This window comes from Petromyzon marinus, chromosome 22, assembly GCF_048934315.1.
Source record: "Petromyzon marinus isolate PM22_M1 ecotype Great Lakes invasive population chromosome 22, UKy_Petmar_22M1.pri1.0, whole genome shotgun sequence".
Classification (NCBI taxonomy): domain Eukaryota; kingdom Metazoa; phylum Chordata; class Hyperoartia; order Petromyzontiformes; family Petromyzontidae; genus Petromyzon; species Petromyzon marinus.
The window spans coordinates 12,727,898-12,747,971 of NC_133688.1; the positions used below are offsets into that span (position 1 = coordinate 12,727,898).

General features: G+C 46.8%; 1 protein-coding gene across 2 annotated transcripts in view; it reads left to right on the forward strand.

Annotated features, from left to right (window-relative positions):
- LOC116944998 (uncharacterized) overlaps positions 1-16,768 on the forward strand; it is a 48,532-nt gene extending 31,764 nt beyond the window's left edge. Inside the window, exons 13-21 of one of the 2 annotated variants that reach the window (XR_004403187.2) lie at positions 1,061-1,243; positions 4,978-5,100; positions 5,712-6,076; positions 6,335-7,529; positions 8,232-8,398; positions 9,554-9,721; positions 10,851-11,022; positions 11,368-11,450; positions 12,164-12,287. Coding sequence is in view for 1 of the 2 variants with exons in the window: in XM_032959018.2 (XP_032814909.2) it covers positions 1,061-1,243; positions 4,978-5,100; positions 5,712-6,076; positions 6,335-7,529; positions 8,232-8,398; positions 9,554-9,721; positions 10,851-11,022; positions 12,164-13,809 (4,019 nt within the window). In the remaining variant the exon portion in view is untranslated. Of the gene's footprint in view, positions 1-1,060; positions 1,244-4,977; positions 5,101-5,711; positions 6,077-6,334; positions 7,530-8,231; positions 8,399-9,553; positions 9,722-10,850; positions 11,023-11,367; positions 11,451-12,163 lie in introns of both variants that reach the window. The other variant, XM_032959018.2, reaches the window with a different exon arrangement.
- Positions 16,769-20,074: the final 3,306 nt, after the last annotated feature.

Consider the following 20,074-nt stretch of genomic DNA (forward strand, 5'->3'; position numbering starts at 1 on the left):
GCATATTATTGACCGTTTTAGGTAATTTCATTCAATAAACGCCTGTCAACCTGCTCGGAGCTAATTCATGACGATGTATACATGCTTGCATGAAAGAAATAAACACGCACAGTGCCCAGTCTAAACACTAAAGTCCGTCCATTCCTAAGTAGGTGGGCAAGGGGGTGACTCTTTGGGGCTTATAATGCCGTCTCCACAAAAAAACGCAACTCGAACAAACTGTTATGGTCCTGGAGCCTGAGTTCAGAATGACTTGCATAGTCCTAGAAACGACACAAGTCTGGTTAAAGATAACACTTCTCATAACCGATGATGAAACATTGTGGTTTGATTGGCTTGTGAGAAAAGAATTGTCAATAATCTTTCGTAGATAATTTAGCCAAGACCCAGCTGAGGGTGACCCCTTTAGAAGGGCATGAAGTGAATCTCTCGCTTGTCTGAATAGCTCAAGAGAGAATGCAGTCTACCAAGTCTGTGAGTCACTTAAAAGCTATCGAGTGAAAATGGTCACTTGAGTGAAAATGCTTTTGTGTGATAACGCATCATTTCTGCAATTGAGAGACAATTATTATTTTTTTAAATGGTAAAACAAAAAGTTAGGTTGCATTATGTTTTGGTGGCTGCAGGGCTAATACAATATTGGAGTGCTGAGCTGGCACTGATAAGATCCTGAGGTGAAATTCTGATAGCCATCTGTGGATATGAAAAATCCCCATCATAGATTGTGAGCATAATTTGGGTTATACCAAAGCTTTCATAATGCAGATTTGTTTCTATGTAGATAATTATGGAAACACCTCTAGCAAATTTTACACATTCTGCTCCGAGTGTGCAAAACAAACTATTGAAACCGCTTCAGCAATAGTTCTCTGATGTTATCTTACGGGCCATATTCCTTAACGCTGTGTTATTGTTGTTACACTGCTCACTGCAATTGTTTCCGAAGGGAAGAGTTCTTTTCGAACATGACCACCACAAGCACGATTGCAATATGACTATTAAAATAAAACGCAAAACTCCTGAGGCTAAATAAGACCACGGTGTGCTTGTGTGCGCGCAGGACTCGAGTCGGACAGCTGGGAGCAGGAGTCGGAGCGCAGCGAGCTGGACGAGTTGGAGCACCAGGCCACGCTGCGGGCGCGCGAGCACGAGCAGAAGCGCGCACGCGGAGCGATGGGCTCCGGGGAGAAGTTCAATCCCAACCCGTCCAAGATCCTCGACCTGGACAACCTCATGCCCAGGGGTGCGTGTGTGCCCGGTGTGGCTACATCGGCGCCAGGGTTGCTGTGATACGGCAATATATTGTGCAGTGTTGTAATATGGTCTGCGGTAACGGTGTAATCCGGTTTGCTAAGTGTATTATTATTATTATTACCTTTGCTTACCCAGGAAAGCCACACTGAGTCTCGTGATTGTTTTTCAAGAGGATTCTGCCAAGATTTAGTAGGAGGGAAGCGATGATTGCTATGTATTTTCCAGGAGTGGTTTGTGGATTTTTTGTTTGATGTTTGGATCATGATGCAGGAACACAATGCCCTAATTTTGCGAATGACGTAACGGGATCTTTATTTTTCCACTCTGAAACAGACGGCGTGCAATTTATATGATTAATACTCTCACAGTATTAAACAAGCGGCTAATATGCTACCATTAGACGCTCTCACCGCTATCACTATGATACGTTTATTATTGCTCATTTTATGTTTGTATTATTAATTGATTTTCCTGATAAAAAAATATTAATGAAATAACAGACAGTTATGGTTTAAATAAATAGCAAATACCAATTAAGTTAGTGCTTTGCAAAACATTTTGCTGGGAAAATTACATCAATGTCATTTTTGTAAATGTATTTGTTTCTCAAGTAACTACACGCATGTGTGTGCTACGGGCATTCATTATTGAAAAGTTGCAATGATGAAACTTTTACCCATAGGGGAGGGGTCCAGAGTGGGGTTGGCCACGCAGAAGTCACGTGATTTACTGGAGGCTTGAGCTGATTCAGATTTATATTGGAAGGCTTATGGCTGGCTCATTTTGAGTGAAGAGCAGTACTGGAAGTACAGCACTAAGCACACATAATATAGTAAACATACATGAAGCTAATTGAAATTGTTGGGAAACTAATAATGTAATAATCAACTTTCTATTGCAAATCGTAGTTAGGAATTACTGTGTAAACATGCATGCAATAGACGTAAAACATGTGTAATACATTATTTAAATGCACAACAGGCACGTAATTATACATGCCTATCACTATACAAAATACTAGCTTCACCAAGAACTGACCTCTATTATGGAAAGGCACAATGTAAGGTTTACAATTTAATATTAATTTAAACATAGTGGGAGTAATGGGAGTGCATTCCACAGCGATAGTCAACTCGGCAAATGATTCCACCCCCATCTTCACGGTACAAACCACCGGCAAGAGGGAGTGACGAATAGGAACGGTCGTAAAAATACAAACGCTTTCCCTTTAAATTTTGATTTAAAGCTTTCGTAACTGCAGGGATTCATATTCTTGGTTCTTTCAGTAAAGTCACGACAGAATACACTTTCCCTTTGCTCATGCCTACGCTGACAAAGCCTTCACACGTGCACAATTTAACACCGAGAAACCGTAGCACGCCATCTCAAGTTGTTGGGCGGCAGATGCACAGGCGACAGCCGCACGGAGCCAGAGAAACTCCTGCTTTCACTGCCGCTGTTAGGACACGCTTAATACGTGTGGTCTCTTACCTCGTGGGTAAACCCAAGATAGACGTAACATTATATTCTCCTCCGCCAACAGCTGTCTTGTCAGCATGCGGGTAATTGGTTGCAGTGTGCAAATTATGCGGGACAAATTTTTTAGTTTCATATTTATAAAGACAGCCTCTGTGTGTATGAAAAAACCAGCATTTCCTGAAGTCCATTATCGAGCATCTTGTGACCAACTAAGCAGTGATGCAGTGAGAGACAACTTTGGATTAGTTTCATCCCAATTAGGACTCGTCTGCACAGCAGTCACCAGTGCTCACTGCATCAAAGTCTGCCTTTTGAAAACCTTGTTATAATGGGGTTTTTCTCATTTAAAGATTTTAATATTGCAACAATGATGAAGCAAAGTGGCGGAGTCACGAGCCAGACCATCAGCCACGTGATCTAACACTGCACGTGTCGCCGATGCGCCGGCTAGGTCACTGATCTCCACCAAACCTCCACAGAGGCTGTTGAATGGCTCACTATCCTCGATACACACACGTGCGTAATGTTACAAATTTCACCTCGCCATGCGAAAGAAGAATTGCAACAAACTTTTGAATTGAGCAATGAGGGCACTGGAAGATGTCTTGGCGTGGGCTTATTCAGCCGTATACTCTCTAGCATAAGTATGCATTAGGCAATTCAATTCAACTCAACAACAATTCATGTTAATTGTGTCATGATTTTTAGGGTCGCGATTCTGTTGTAATAATAGATTCTGTTTCAACTCGTATTGTTGAATTCATGTAGTTTCTCATTTCTTTTGTCTCGTACAAATTTTGTTTGCTCCATTAGCGTGGCGTAAGCACACACTTGGCATACACGGTGGGTAATGTGTACATACATGCACGATTTGCTGTATGTATAGTTGGGTTCATATTCTTGGTTCTTTCGGTAAAGTCACGTAGAAGGAAAATAATAAAAATAAAACAATACAATTCTCACGACATTTCGGCCACAACGCAAGCAGCCGTCCTCAGGTGAAGAACAGAGCTGACTTTACTGAAAGAACCAAGAATATGAATCCCTGCAGTCACGCAAGCTTTAAATCGAAATTTATAGTTGGGTTGAGAATCGATTTTAAGTGAAAGATTTGCATCGATATGTCCAGTTCGAATACAAATGTATGAAAATATTGTGTTCTGCCTACTATTTCTGACCAGTTTTAGGAACAAAATAAAAAAAATATTGTACATGCTCATATATAATTAGTTAACAGATGGGGCTTCAAAAAATAAGCCTAGCTTACAGTGCTGTCATCTTGTAAGCTTTATTTTCTTATATGGACCCTACTTGTATATTTATCCTCCTCTTAATTGCAATGTTTCCCAGTTCTCTCGGCATTTAAAATAGAAGTATTTATCCTACCACTCGTTCTGTCATCAAGTGGGCTATTACAGAGGGCTGCTCGATATCCAACACTGCCTTGCTTTTCCTCCCGACATTTTTGGCAGATCGCCCTGGTATGCGTGTAGACCATGACGATATGCACAGCTGTAAAATACTCGCAGCTGAACATTTAGTCACAGTTGCGTGTCTCGCTTGGAGAGGGGCAGCGAACCGGTTGGTTCTACTTTTCGCGATAAAATAACCAACACCAAATTTCGGCACCGCACACTTGCTGTGTACGTCGACTTCACAAGCAGAGAGAGCCGGGCGGATCGAAAGGCTGCCTCGCTGCTAACTCACGGAGGAATTCGATCCGAGCCGCTTGCGTTCAAATCCCACAATGTACAAGCGTGTTGGACTCGACAAAGAAAATGTGTTCTTTGGAGGAGACAAGCGGTCGGTGCGATCCAGTGCTTCGTAACCACGGGGACAATAGTTGGACCATTTCCTACGTATCGATAGTTCAATGTTAATGTGCAATTCTATTGAGGGACCACTCTACTGTGCGGCGTTATCTTGGTGTGGGTCTGGGACTGTTTTGCTGCTGTTATTTGCTGCCTTGCCCATTCTTGACAAATCGGACTTATGTAAAGAACGCATGCATTATTTATATTTAGTGCCTTGCTTACCATTTTCTCTATTTTGCACTGCTATTGTTTTGTATTATTTGCTGTTGTAACTCGCTGACCCCGCCCCACACTGGACATCTGTGAAAAAGAGCTTCAGAGCTCATCGGATTCCTCTTGCAGTCTAAATAAAGATTCTCATCTTCTGATCCGATGTGACGCCTCCCCCCCCCCCCCCGCTCCTCGCTCCTCGCTGCCGGGTCGCCTACAGACGCGCGAGACCGAACGACCGCTGCTCTGCTGGCGGAGTCGAAGGCCCTGCAGGAGCAGTCGGAGCTCCTGGAGCGCGAGGGAGACCACGCCGCCGCGCTCTGCCACTGCAACGAGGCGATCGGTGAGACAGCAGCCTTCGCTTCTTTAGCGGTTTTCTACGTTAGTTATAGTCCGAGTCGATGATTCGGCGTTTGGCTCATAATTGTTTGATTGCATACCCCCTCCCACACCCCCCCTTTCCAATGTTATCAGTTCAGTTAAACAGTTTAACTCTTACATATCTAGTCAATTACCATTTGCTGCGGGACATTGTAGTGTCTAATAATGTAACTAAACCATCTTAGATTTCACATATCAGTTTTACCGTCATTCGATGAACGCGACTGTCTGTGGCAGAGCAAGTGGGAACGTTCTGCCCTGCGTGTGAAACAGAGGTCACTTTGAAGGGAAACTCACGAGGAGGCTCTGCGGTATCCACTTCTGTGGGCTGTCCTCTAACACGAAGGGTCGCACTGCTCTGCGAGTGCTCCGAATGGATTTTTCTTTCATAACATGACACCGAATGAGCCCGATTGGGATATGCTTTAGAAAATGTATATATTTTTTTAACTCCCTTGTTATGAAAGCCCTTCAGCCGGTGTGTGCATGTGTGGGGAGGCGGCATTTTCACAGCCTTCGCATTTGTGTGTGTGTGTGTGTGCTCATGTTCGCACAACACGTGAATCCGCGCAGCCAAGCTGAAGCAGGTGACCGCCAAGGGCGAGGAGAGAACGCGGGCGCTGGCGCAGCTGAGGCAGCGTGAGTGCGCGGAGCGCGCGCGCCACCTGCACGCCGCCCTCTCATCGCCAAGGGAGCCAGTGCCAACACCAATGCCAGCGCCATCGTCAGCGCCATCGTCAGCGCCGTCGTCGTCAAGAAAACAGGAAACCTGGGCACCCCCTGCCATCACCATCACCACGGCCACCCCGCTACCTACGCCCACGCAGCAGCAGCAGCAGCAGCAGCCGGCGCCGCCTCCAAAACCCGAGCGGCTGTCGCCCGTCCCTACCCCCGAGCAACCTCGCCAGCAGCCGCAGCGTGTGGATCAAAGCGTGCCCGTACGTGTACCGTGTTCTTTGTGGTGTTCCGTACACGCAAGTGGGCAATGGTTTTGTTATCCGCTTTTGGGCATTGAGTCGCTTTGTCCTGTTTCGCGATGCTGTTTCTATTACATGCGAGTCGGGATCCTTAATTGGTTTGAACAAGATGAGATTTGCTTTGGTTGTATGCGTTGTCTTGTCATTGCCCAAGTGATGCTGTGTCATGTGCGTTGTAACGCTTAATGGAATAAATCAACTCGTATGTTCCCCGTGCAGAGTGAGGAGCCTTCGGTGAGCGATGAACAAAGCGTCTTCGCCAAAGCCCAGAATCTTCCACCAGGAGCCGAGCGTTTATCTCCAAGGGCCCATTACTCAGCCGGTGATGGTTGGCAAGCTCTAGAGCCACCTCGTCTTGACGATCGGAATTGGCAGCCCAAGGAAATTGCTGAAAATGCTCGTGAGCCTTCCCCCAAGCAGCCCTCTGAAAACCCCATGAGCTTCTTGGAGCAAGGAAAGACAGCCTTTTCCATCCAGTCACACTGTGCACCTGCAGCCGAAACGTCGTGGAGTAAACCCGGCCTCCAGGCACAAGGGGAAGAGCCTTCGGGTTCAATACACGATAGCCAAAGCCTCCCAGCAAAAGCATTGCCTGATAGAATCCCTCCAAAGCCTCCACCCAAGCCTACGAAGACCAACAGCGTCATGTCATTTCTGTCGAACATTGCTGCTGACTTGCCAAGAAAGTCCGATTCAGAAAAGACCGCTGCATCGACAGTGGAAAGCTCGCACAATCGGCTGCAGAAACCCCCGCCTCAGGAGCATGTCCATCCGCCGCTTGCCCCAAAACCATCTGCGGAGAAAACGCCGCCGTCGTTGCTGCAGAAGGAGGGTGGGATGGAGCAGCCCCCGGAGAGCGCGCCGCCCCAGAAGTCCAAGAAAATGAGCAAGTGGGAGGCGCTGTTCGGCAAGCTCGGCAACGAGAAGGAGCAGGAGATGAGGAAGCAGCGTGAGATGGAGCTGGACTTGGTGCGGGCCCGCACCGCCGAGGTGCCCGACTCGCAGAGGGCCCCGAGCGCAGCGACGGCACAACCCGGCAGAGACGGGCCCAGCGGCAGCGGCGGCGGCAATGACGGAAGCAGCGGCGGCAGCGGCGGTGCCGTGAATGCCCCCAGCGGACCTGTCGCCCAACCGAGAGAACCGGAGAGAAACGAGTCGGAGGACGAGCATAGCCCCGGGGAGCTCGGAGCCACGGGCGAACGGCGGGCTGAGCGGGGATCGGCGCGGCAGTGGACCGTGCCGGAACACTTTGTTTGGGAGGAGTACGATTCCGGCATGGACACGGGGAGGGCAGCAACGTCCCCACAAAGCGAGGCATATGGTGCAAGTCCCAGAGAAGGAGGCTTTAATTGGCCACCTGCTGTGCAGAGGACGGCCAATAGGGATGTGCCAGAGGATGGTGGCAACCAAACAGGTACTTAGAATGTTCTGTGTCGTCTCTGTTTAGAACTTTAGATTTTTCACTCCTACAGTTCCAGTTTGGTAAACCCAAGTTTACAATGAAAAAGAGAATTATGGTCTCAATGTCTCTCTTGCAAAAGAGGCCTTTTTGTTTCATATATCTCAATGGGGTTATAGTAACTCCTGGATAAATAAAGTATACCAATTGACTAATGGGGTATCACCTTGGTCATGAATAAAATTTGAAAATTACTATTAAATACCATTCTGCCTTTATGACAGTAATGTAGTTATGTACATACGTTAGAGTGTTTGGGCTTGAACACTTGTGTTGGCATTAGTATAAAAGCGAAAGCCGTTTTGCCTTATGACTCGTGCATGATTGAAAAATATAAAACCAAATTACGTAGTAGAAAAAAAAGTGTTCACCTATTAGGCATTGTTAACATACATTTATTTACTTTTTGTTCCGAGGCCTATTTCATTGAGCATTCAGTTTGGAAGGGTGGACTAATGTGCACGCATGCATGCATTCACGATTCCTCGACATTTTATTTACCACGGTTGGAGTTGCCTTGACCTCGAAATCCTGTGGTTACCGTGAATTTAACGCTGTTTATCACCGCGGTGGTTTCGTTCAATGGTGGTTACAAACCACATCCACCTTTGTGATTAAAATGGAGCCCCCCCACCCCGACCGCTCTTGTCGCCATAGTGGGCATGTCGGCGATGGCCACGGCCCGGCAGAGGCACCCCCCGGGATTCTCGGACCGCAGCCCGTCATCGGCTCGTGGGCAATCGCATGCCCCGAGCGCCGAGCCGGAGAGGAGGAGACCGCCACCCGCCACGGAGCCGCGCACGATGCTGCCTCCGCGGGGGGTGGTGAGTGCCTCCCCAGGACGACGGGACGGGTCCCGGTTGTTGGTTGTGTTGAGAGCGCCAATTTTCCCGTTTTCTTAAGTACTCAACTGACTTATTCATTTGCCTGTGCGAGTAAACGGGCTGGCATGTCAGTGGTTGGGCAAAAAATGTAATGGGAGATGGAATATCATGCTGAATTCTGTGGATTAGACATTCGCCATTAGAAACCTCATTCATGTTTACCAACCGATATTCACGTGTTTATGTATTTAGCATGTATTACTTATTGCATTTCCTTGTACAGGCTGTAAACTGCATGTAATTTATTTAACATTTGAATCGCCTATTGACTGCGTATGCTTGAACTTTAAGCTTCGAGAAAGTTTCGGAAGGGTTGTTGTTTTCGCTTGTGTTGTGAACTTCCAATCCTGTTTTCAGCTTCATGATAACCATTCACAAATCTCGCACAGCAGTGCGTTCCACGTGTCGGAGGATGGTTAGCAGAAGAGTTGTATTTCAGGACATCAAATAACTTTTTACCCATAGCACAGTAGAATGGGCACTATCCCATTCATTAGATTGTCATGTGACAGTAAAACAAAAACATTTTTCTAAGAGTTTTTTTTTTTTACAAAGTTCAAAGGTAAATTCAATATCATGGGTTTTTTGTGTACATATATTGGTAACCGGGCAAAGGTCACCAACACCTGGAAAGCCAGTATAATCACGAGCTACAACTGCATGCATTCAAACCTAGTATCTCATCATTATTGCTTCAGTTTTCTGACCTCTGAGCCACTTGGCTACCTCTGAAAAAGTTATTCATGTTTAGGTTCATGGGGATTAAACAAATATTCATGGAGTGATATCAAAAATAATGTCATATATCTTACTTCACATGCCTGAATTGTGAGCGAGTGCATTTTAAAGTGCAGTCCTTTTAAAGCACTTGCTGTGCAGTTTTCCACATCGACCGATCTCCTATCTTCACAAATGGACCACTTATCAGTTGTCGGTTGTGAGTTGGGGTAAATATATCACCCGGGCGCCTGCGTCAGGGAAAGCTGGAGGCATCGGTGGGGCGGCGGGGCGGTGGCCTATTTCAATCATGTTGCTTTGGGGGGGTGGCGCTGGTTGGCACTGACCTACGGGTGACTTTGTTTGGCGCACGTGCAGCTGCAGAAGCCGCCGCCCGGGCACTACGCGGTCGACGGCAGCGGTGGCCGGCTGCGGGAGCAGCAGGACGATTCCTACGCCGCCGAGAATCTCCGCAAACTCTCGCTGCACTTCCACGGCAGGCCACCAGCCGACGGGCAGCCCACACCTCGCCACGTCGCCAGCCCGGTGTGTGGAGTGGGGGGGGTCTCGGCTTATTTATCGTGACGCCGCAGCCGCAGCCGGGTGGCCTAGCGGCGGGTAGTTGGCATAGTCGCCATTGAGTCTATTTGCGCAGGTATTATCTTTGGGGGAATTAACCAAATGGGGCTCCCAGATATGAAGTGTTAACGTTAGTTCAGGGACGTGATTAATCCTGTGTACAATTCGTGCCTCTGGATCTTGATGATTAATTGAATCACCGACGGGCAACAGGCCGTAAATCATATCTATTAGTTATACTGCCTTTGAGTTATCTAGTTTAAATAACGAAGGTGGAGAGTTTTTCATATTTGCCTGTACACCAGTGACAAACCATTGCATTTAATTTGAATTGAAATACCAAATAATATTTTTAGCTCAAGTAGGCAATTCATTGTCCTTGTGTTTCCCAATTTTGTATTACCCAAACAGGCAAAACATATATTTATGATCCTAAGTTTTTTCCTGGCTAGTGATTTGAAATGTGGCAGTGATTGATTGCACGAACAATCGGGCGGTGGAAATGTACGTGAATAAAATGTCACCCATCGCTTTAATGGCATGGGCTTTTGTTGGTCTTTGTTTTTATTGGTGGGGATGATCAAACTCCAATCTTTTGCAAAGCGTTTGCTCGAATCAATCTCCCCAGAGAGTAATAAAGAACTTTGAGGCACCATTCATTAAAATACATTTTTAAAGAAAAAAGTGATTTCTAAATGCACTGCTTGTGAGTCTATTATTTATGTAAAACCTATTTTCATGCATTCATCGTGTTAATTTATGCCGTTATAATTCTTGGTGTTTCATTTGACATGGGTTGTGCTTGAAAAATTAGGTTAATTCGTATCAAGTATATTTGTGTGTGGTTGGGAAAGTGGAGTTGTCAGAGAAAACCCATAAAGAGATCACTTAAAACCCTCAATTAGATCCGTAACTCCACTTCCACATGCTGCCAGGCCACCTCATTGCCAATACTCAATCCACAAATCCTGTCTGCAAATCTTTGCACCTAATGGTTAACTGCGGTATCTTATCACTGCACGCCGTTGCATCATCTCTTTAAACCCAATGGGTTGCTGCCGCTGTTGCCGACCTTTGCCCCCGTCCCTTGGCGCAGGTCAAGCCTCAGGGCCCCGGGGGCACGCGTGACCTTGCCGGTGGCGTGGCGAGCAGACCCGCGGGGCCAAGCACGGCTCACCGGATGGGGCCGGCAGATGACGGCGCTCCCGCTGGGCAGCGCTTGCACGTCCTGCCGGCGCAGTGGGAGGCACCTCGCGATAGAGTCCCAGGTAGGTGGAATCCGCCGGTCACGTCGACTCTTAATCATCCCAACGTGCCCTTGTCGTTGCGGAGGTGTTAACGGCACATTTGATTTAGGCGGTATAGACGTGCATGCAGTTTGCACGTATCTCTGTTCTAATCGAATGTTATTAAACTTTCGTGTGTGTCAAAGTCTTCTTAACTGTTACATCATTGCATGCCTCTTTCTTGATAAACTTTTTTGTTATTAGAGCTAGTGCACTGTACTTGTAAGCCCCCCTTTGCATGCGAGTTTTTTTGTCATTTACGTGCTCTCGTGCCTTGTTAGTAAACCAATTGCGATGTTTTGTTATTGAAAACACTTCACACTGAAGGGCAAGCGCAGAGGAGCATGGTAAACCGATAGTTTTCAACCACTGGAGCTGCTGGCTAGCTACCGGCGCTGCAAAATCGTCAGGTGTGGTAAAGTCCGTACATTGAACCTCTAACAGATTGTGCTTTACGATGCATGTGCATTGCTTGTGGTGGTGGTGGCGGTGATTGAGGTGATGATTCTAATGATGGTGGACGGTAATAATGAGAGCCGTTTGTGGCATCAGTAATGGTGGTTACAGTACGTTACTGACGGTGATGGAAATAATAAATTTTGGATCCAGAATATTTTCTCAGGATGCAGAACTACTAACCTATGGGATTGTTCATGTTCTCATTCACAATCAGTTGCTGCTGTGCATCTAATCCTCAAGGAAATATGAATCTCAAATGTTTTACGAGGATCCAGCAGTGATCTGGAGGATCATTCGTTTGCTTATTCTCAATGCGTCCATGAATGCCAAAACCTGAAACAGTAGTGGGCCTGGTTCACATTTTCGCAAATCTTCCCTCTGTAGGTTTTATGGCCTTAAATGTCTCTCCATCGCAATGGCTCACCAAAGCAATTTTTTTTCCATTTTGTCAAGATGTGAATCTGGCCCAAAGTGTTTTTCTAAAATTGTGAAAAAAATTCATTCCTCGTGTGTTCATCGATCTTAATATACATACATATATTGAAAATATAGAAATAAAAAGGTACTGGTTTATAATGGGGTACCGGCTGTACTACGTCCTCGTACCCAACTGATGCATTTGGGTTTTTAACGAGCACACGTACATTCATCTGACTCTGCGCAGACAGTAACGAGGATCGTAGAGCGCCACATGGGGGTCGCCACGCCTTGCCTGAAGACACGCTTCCCGCCGGGCCGCTGAGCCACGACACGTGGATGCCGGACGTCGACGCCGACCGCTCCCCTGCCAAGCGCTCCCTCTCCACCCCAGTGCTATCGCCCACCGCGGATGACGTGGGAGCGTACGGTGTGACGTACACGCAGGAGGGCGGCGCGTCTCACGCGTACGATTACGCGCCTCGGGCTTCGCCGGGCGGCGGCAGCGGGGGCAGTCGTGTTCCTCCATCGTTGGCTGGCTACGGCGACGTGCGTGCCGCCCCCCCGGGGACGGGGGGGCGGGCACCGCGCTCGGCCGTCCCGTTTGTCCCGCACAGCGAGTCTCTGCCAGGGAAAATGAGCGCGGAGCACGCAGACAACTACGCCGACTACCGGCAGCGGACGCCGAGCGAGCGGACGGGCCCGGGGGAGGCAAGCACGCAGCCCGGACCGACGTACAATGTCGGGCGCGTGTCGCAGGTGCGCCCCGTCGACGCCGCCGAGATGCGCGCCCGTGTCCTCGACCACTACTACGCCACGCGCACACTGGGGCGCGGCTCTCGCCAGGTGCCTCCGTCACCCACGCAGGCGCATGGGCGCATCTACGAGTACGATGACTCCCCTCCGCAGGCTTCCCCCACGTCGCCGTGCAGCCTCAGCGGAGTCTCGCCCAGGGCCTGGCGCGGGGAGTTTGCCTACCCCAGCAGGGACGTCGTGCACGTCGGTGGCCAGGCCCAGCAGAAAGTGCCGGGGCAAGCAATGTTGGGCCGCGGGGGATTCCCCGATGGTTCTGAGTGGTCAATGGCGGTTGTGCGTTCGCGGCAAGACGTCCCTCCAAGCTCCGCCCGTTTAGAGTTGCCGCACCACGGTTATAACAACACCAGCAGCACCCTCCCACGCAGCATTCCACAGACTCCTTCCAGGCAGGACATGCGACTGGAGGCCAGGTCTCTGCCGCGTGAGGTAGCCTCGTCCGTAAGCCTCTCCTCGCTTCTTATAAACAACCACCACCAGCGCCAGCAGTACAAGCATCAGCAGCCTCAGCCCTCGATGCGGAGCCCCTCGCTTGGTGCGCATGCCCTCGCTGTGCTGGAGAGGAGAAGCCGCCAGCAGCAGCTCGTGGCCCGGCGTGAAGTGCCCCCGAGTGGCAACCCGCTCATCCTGTCACACGCTGACGGTTTGGCGCGCGGCCCTGGGCGAATGGACGTGCCCCCCGACCGCGAGTCGCTCCTGATGTCGCCGCTCGCTGATTTCCCCAGGAGCTGGCGGTTGCCGGCACGCGTGGATGTGCCGCCGGACGAGGACTCTCTCCGTGCGCTCGCGGCGACGTCATCGCCCCCCGTACAGCCGCGCTACGCCGAGCTGGGCCACAGGCACCCGGCGTTTTCGTACGATGAGGAGTGGGCGCGAGTGTCGGCCACGCTGCCATCGCGCGGACGGCGAAACGCGTCGGATAGCGGCGCTTACGCCGACACGGTTTCCTACGCCGACCCTTACGCGTACGCTGGCCCGGCCAGTGCCGGTGCTGCCGAATTTCGGCAAGGTGTCATGCCGGGATCGCTGTCCTCGGCCAGCCTGATTGAGTCCGCCAAGCTTGCCTACCCACGTCGCTGAAAGGCACAGCGCAACAGCCTTTTTTTGGGTTGTGCTTAATACACAATTCCATGTTTTTGTTTTATTGCTTTGGCTTTGTTACATTTTCGAGCCCAAGTCGCTTCCTGTAATAGGATTCAACTTGGTTTGGCAGTGCACGTGCATTTCATTATCTTAATTGACCAACTTCCTCCACAAAAAAACTCCCATTGTCAAAGATAATGTAACTTATTGCAAGTTTCTGTTCGTGATGATGCCACTTCATGTGCTGTGCACATTTCCGTGGCTTCCTGATGTTGCCCGCTACGTTGCAAAGTTCCATTGAAATGTCAGTAGTGGAAAGATATTATTTTCCAGTTTTTGAGGCTGCCTTACTCTGTTGAATCCTCATTTGGATTTATTACTTGGATTTTCTTTGTAAACTAATGTTGTTTCCGAACTCTGCGCTCCATTGAATAGAATTCCGTAGTTTTCCTACCACAACATTTACAGACACTATGAATACCATGTTGCCCTCATTACTGTTGCTAAATGCAAATTCCACTACGTGTCACGTTGGAGTGGTCGGCTGTTTAAAGGAGAGGTGTGGTCACTTTGTTTTGTACGGTTTTACGTTTTTTTACACTTACTTTATGATGGGTGTTAGCATATAATACTGTATTTTCTATTTACATCTCCAAACACTATTTTTACATTGGCGTATATGAAATGTATTGCATACACGTAAAGCTTAATATGCCGATTATTAGTGAGCTTCATTTTCAGCAACGTATCGGAGTGTTTATGAAAACGTCTATCTCGTATTTGACTTAGTTGCACGACATTTTTTACGCGCTTTGGTGTCTTGTCAAGGCAGAACTGTTTCAGTATTTCAGCGGCAACAAGCAAAACTTTATGCACGCATACGAGCCAAAGGAAATCGCGTCGTTGATTTAACGGATGCAAGCCTTTATGCAGACTCAAGCGGGATGCAAGTGATGCCGAGGTTCAAACTGTTATCCTGTCATCGCACACACAAGAGCCCTGAAAGTTGCTGTGTATATTTTTTGTCAAGTGTCACCTTGCGGGGGGGGGGGGGGGGGCATGTGGCTGTAATTGTTTTTTTGTTGTCATGCAACCGAGTGGCACACCTGAAACCCAAGTGGAATTGAAATCGTGGATCCAGCCCCATCGGGCAGTTCGAGTACCCACCTCTCAGGTCCACACAATGCCGATGGGCCTTTTAAGTTAGCTCATCCATGCGAGGAGTAATCGGTTCAAGGATCACGTAGCCCAAATATTAAACGGCCCTCATTTCACTCATATCCACTGAGGGCCTGTATGGTTCCGGCTTGTCGGACTCGCGTGTGCTGCGATGTCACGAATGGCACAGTTCTAGTCACATGACCGGCCGAAGCGCTTTGTTCTGTTTTGTGCTGCGTCCTTAAAAGTGATGATAGTCTTGGTCGTATGTCAACTGAACAGATGGTGGGAGAGCACAAGATCCATATAAATGGAGTTGTTTCACCGTTCTCACGGCTTCAACCGTTTACACACACACCCGAGTTCAGCTGTGAATCCACCACAAGTGCCGATGTTGCAGACTGGTGACTTGTTCGCAATAAGGACTTGAAAATAAATGTGCGCGAGTTTAATGGACAATAATAATAATAATAGTGGGTGGGGTGGGGGGGAGACGCATTGAAACGACACTCAGGCTTCAGAGTGAGATGAAGACTTTCATTGTGATGTAAAAAATTTGTTCCGTGGAATTCTTGTTCCTTGTTATGTAGATGTCATTGTTTTAGATATTTACATGTCAAACGTTAAGTGTACAGATTTGATAATTTGTCAGTTGGCACAAGCTTAGCAATTGGAACATTTACTGGAATTAGCTGAAAGTTTGTGGCTATATTGTCAATAATATTACCCGTTGACCACTGTGTGACAATTTGCTACATTTCTCTGCGTCCACACTGTATTCTTGTTCCGATATAACGTTAACGGTCAGCATTCAATTTTGTGAATTTCAATTACACCACTGGAATTAAATGCCGTGTGTGGGATGTCCAGTTGTTGGTCCGGAGAATGTTATACGTGGGAGGGAAAAGATTGACACGCATGGAATTATCACGGCAGTGCGGCCTTTGCACAAAGTGAACGTACGTGGTTGAATAAGAGCGAATTCAAGTGTCAGTGTTGGTTGATCTTGTATTGGTCTGTGATGAAGGGAGTCTCGTATAATTGCGCCGACTGATGGATGGTCCATATTGATGCTGTTTCGATGCCACCCAGCAGGATTTATAGACCGAGTGGTTTTACTGCTCATGTTGGGAGGTGTTTTTGTTTGCCTAGCAGCCTTGCAGACACACTGGGGGAGGGGTGGTGGTGGACAAGGGAATTATTTTAGCAAGCGATTGGAAAGTGGTAAAGTCCACCTTCATGATGCTCATTCGCAGAATTGTCGAAAATTATCAGCCAAGTAGTTGAATCTACATGGGCTATCGAACCTTACACGTTTCAGCCACAACACTGGACCGGCAAATCTGCTTGCACATTGGTCAGGGTTTGGGCTTTGCCTAAACCCTCTTACCGTGCCACTTCATTGCTTTGCAACGTTTATTCATGAAGGCTAAATGCTGATTTTTACATTGAGGTTTTTTGCCTCATTCACCACCTCCGACAAACATTTTCTTGGCGCAACACTGACTGATTCGTTGCTAGAATTGGCTGGACGGCACGTTTTGCCGGCCCCTGAGCAAGATGCTCGTTTGCATGTATTCCCATTGTAACGTGGGATTTGTTATGTTTTGCAATATATAATTTACTTAAACTGTACTAGTACACGACAATCACATGCAGCTTTGAAACCAAATACTGGATTAAAGTTTTGTTACCTGCTTTTTTTCGCCCCCCTTCATAAATGTTTTCGTATTTTTAGTTAGTATTGTTATAACACCACTGTTTTGTTGCCTATTTTATAAACATTTTTTAAGTACTAGTTGCTTTGAGTCGGATATTTTTGCTATACAATGATTTGAATCGTGCGGTTTACATTGTGCCGTTTTTTTATAAGTCTGAGAAGTGCAACGGCTATAACGTGATGCTGAAACAAAAACTAAAAAAAACATTCTCTGCGGTGATAAAAAAAAAATTGTGGATGCTCTGCTCTTCGCCTTGTTACACCATACCGCGTCACTTTGTGTCAGACCCACGGAGCGCCAAATTGTGGCAATTGGCGTGTTTCTCCTTCATATTGGAAACAAGGACCACGTGCGGCACAATACATGGTGCTCCGCCACACCGCGTGTCTTTCAGCTACACTTGCACAGATCCGCACTGTCGTCCTAAAGGAGTGGTTTGAAATCCACCGGAATTTGCTCTCCTTTTGGCATAATCTGGAAACGCAGGCAGTTTCGTAAGACTTGTGTATACGTACAGCATGTTTATATATTTTTTGTTGCTTAAAACCATTTTGGATTCCATGAACCACATGCTTACTCGGCATTTTTTATATGTTCTTGAAGTAATTTTCCATTCCTACATGTGTAGCAGTGGTGTGTGTAGTTGGCTGCAGTCGAAGGGGGGGGGGGGGGGGAGTTCATTGAATGCTGTCAATTGATGGTGCAGTGGCATATCCTGCTTCATCATCTGCTACACAGGCCACGGTAATGATGTGCACAAGTTTCCAACACTACCTAAAGCGGTAACATACACAAGACCCTACAGTATTAATGGTCCTCTTTTAACAAGTTACCAGAGGCGATTGCGTTCAATGCAATTATAAGCACGTGCATTGCACGTGTTTTGCATGCAATGTCATACCGAGCACAGACGCGTAGCTGACCTGCAGTCTTCGGTGCCCTTCAGATGGTGGAAAATCGTCAGTTTTACGTCCAATGGCCATGCAACAAAGATTAATCCTTGAGCCATTGCATCAATGAAACTGTAAAACTACACTCCCTCCATAACTGGAAGTGAAATTGTCAATTCATCTCTTTCACACTTAAAACGAGTTAAAAAATTTTTTGCAAAAAAGAGAACATATGTTTGTTGGTTGACCCAAATATTTCTCTGGCTGTAGTGAATTAATTTAATTGGTTCGGCAGTCTTCAAGTTGGACGTGATTTTCTTTAATCATCTGCTTTTTATTATGTATTCACTGATAAGTGCATTTGTCGTATTTAGAACTGTATATATGTGGTTTAAAGCATTGTTTCCACTGTAAGAATAGGTTTTTCCCTTTATTCTGGCAATAAAACAGGAGGTGTTAAGATGTTGAAACACCAAACTAAAACCTTTTGCAAGGAATCATGTCTGCATTAACCACAGATACTTGTGGTGAAAATACAAAAAAAAATACTCTGACAGTATATGTAATTGTCTTTGAAACGCATCACACCAGAGACAGCTTTCTTTAGAGCCTAGTCTCAAACAGTGTTAGACCAGAGGAGTAGCACTGTGGACCAATCAGTTTCAAAGACAATGCATGTACTGTCAGAGCATGTTTTTTTGTTTGTATTTTCACCAAGTATCTGTGATTAATGCAGACATGATTCCTTGCAAGAGGGGTCAGTTTGGTTTTTTAACATCTTAACACCTGTTTTGTTGCCAGAAATAAGGGGAAAATCTATTCTTATATTTTGACACTGGCAAAGGAGGTCCCATGACATTGTGTCCACTGTTACAATTTTTGGAAAGTCAATATTTAGTACTAAATATTTGACCCAACTGTATATGTTAATGGCACGTTTTTGGTGACCTGAATTTAATAATCACATGACCATCATCTACATAGCCACATGGTAGACCAGGATAATGCAAATGTTTTTGTTATGTAATCAAATACAAATTCTCGTTTTCATTATAGTACAAGTGTTTACTAGTTCCCCATGTGATTTTCCGATTCCTTTTGGAGATGCCATATACGTTTTTTTATGTATTTATGGTTTTTTACTGTTGCTTAATTAAATAGCAGTCCTGAGAACAAAAGTGGTTATGACTTGTGTAGGCGGTGCGATGTCATGACTAATCAGCTGGTTTGGTAAGCCTCACTCACCTAGCAGAGGAGTTCAAAAACACTTCTGTGGCAATTTGACACGACGGTGTCGCGAAGGACACTGCCTGTATATAGGACTCGGCTGAACCTTTGACATTCTAAATACATGTCGTCCTTTAACGTCTACTTTAGCAACGCTTTATATTATTTAATACATAAATAAAAAGCAGTCATTAATCTTTTCCCAGTCTGCGGATTTCTCGCTTGCAATTAAACATTAAGTGAGCATGAGTTAAGTGTGAATTGCGCAGAACGCTCGCTTTGCCGTGTGCAAACCTTGGCCTTTAGTCACATTGCTGTGCCTCCATGTCCATTCTAGATACAGTTGATGCGTAGCCCAAGTTTACAGCACTTGCGTTTATGATGGCAATGCCTTGCGAAGGTTGCGGGGTGTAAGTGCAAGACTGAAGCTATTCGGGAAGTATAATGCAAGCCAACACACATCCGGGATTTATACCTCTTGGGGGGGATGAGTGTCTGTTCAACACATGCCACCACCACGTATCCAGCAGCCTGTCCAGCCATTGCCTCTGTACAAGTGTTTGTTAGAGCAGAAGCGTTTTAGATCTGGATAGTGGTGGCCGTGACGAACAGCTGCTGGGTGTTTTAAACGGCTTTGATGGTACACAAGCACAACAACAATATCACCAAGTCTGCCATTAACGCGGTCATGTAAGGATTATTAAGATTTATAATTGGCTAAAGGCCCTTCTGAGTAACTAAACACTTCCCCATGTGTCTCCACATAGACATTTAAGTATTTTTACACAACCCCCATCAGCTGCACATCCTTTTGGGAATGCATCTTATCGGTGGCATTCGTTCAATACAAGCAAACTGCTCCGGTTTCAACATAAATTGTCTCGCTCACTCGGATTAAACCGCAGCTTCTGACAAGATGCAACCGCAGAAGGCCGTGTGGGTGACAGGTTGTGCGGAAAATATTTATGTGGAAAGATGTGGAGGAGTTAGCTACCATGTTATTAACATTCTCCACAACAGTGCGTGACGATGATTCTGAGCACGTGGGTCAAGTGAAGAGAGGTGTTTGCCTGAAGCGGTACACGGTACACGCGTGACACGTGGTCACACGGTACGCGTGGTAACACGGGCGGTGCTGCTGACTAAAGTGGCAAGTGCTTGTGGTCAGTGCTGGTGCACAGCGCTGCCATTGCAGAACCCCGCAACGTGACATTGATACAGTTTCTATACAGCAATTATTAAAAAAAAAATTGTACGTAGCATAAC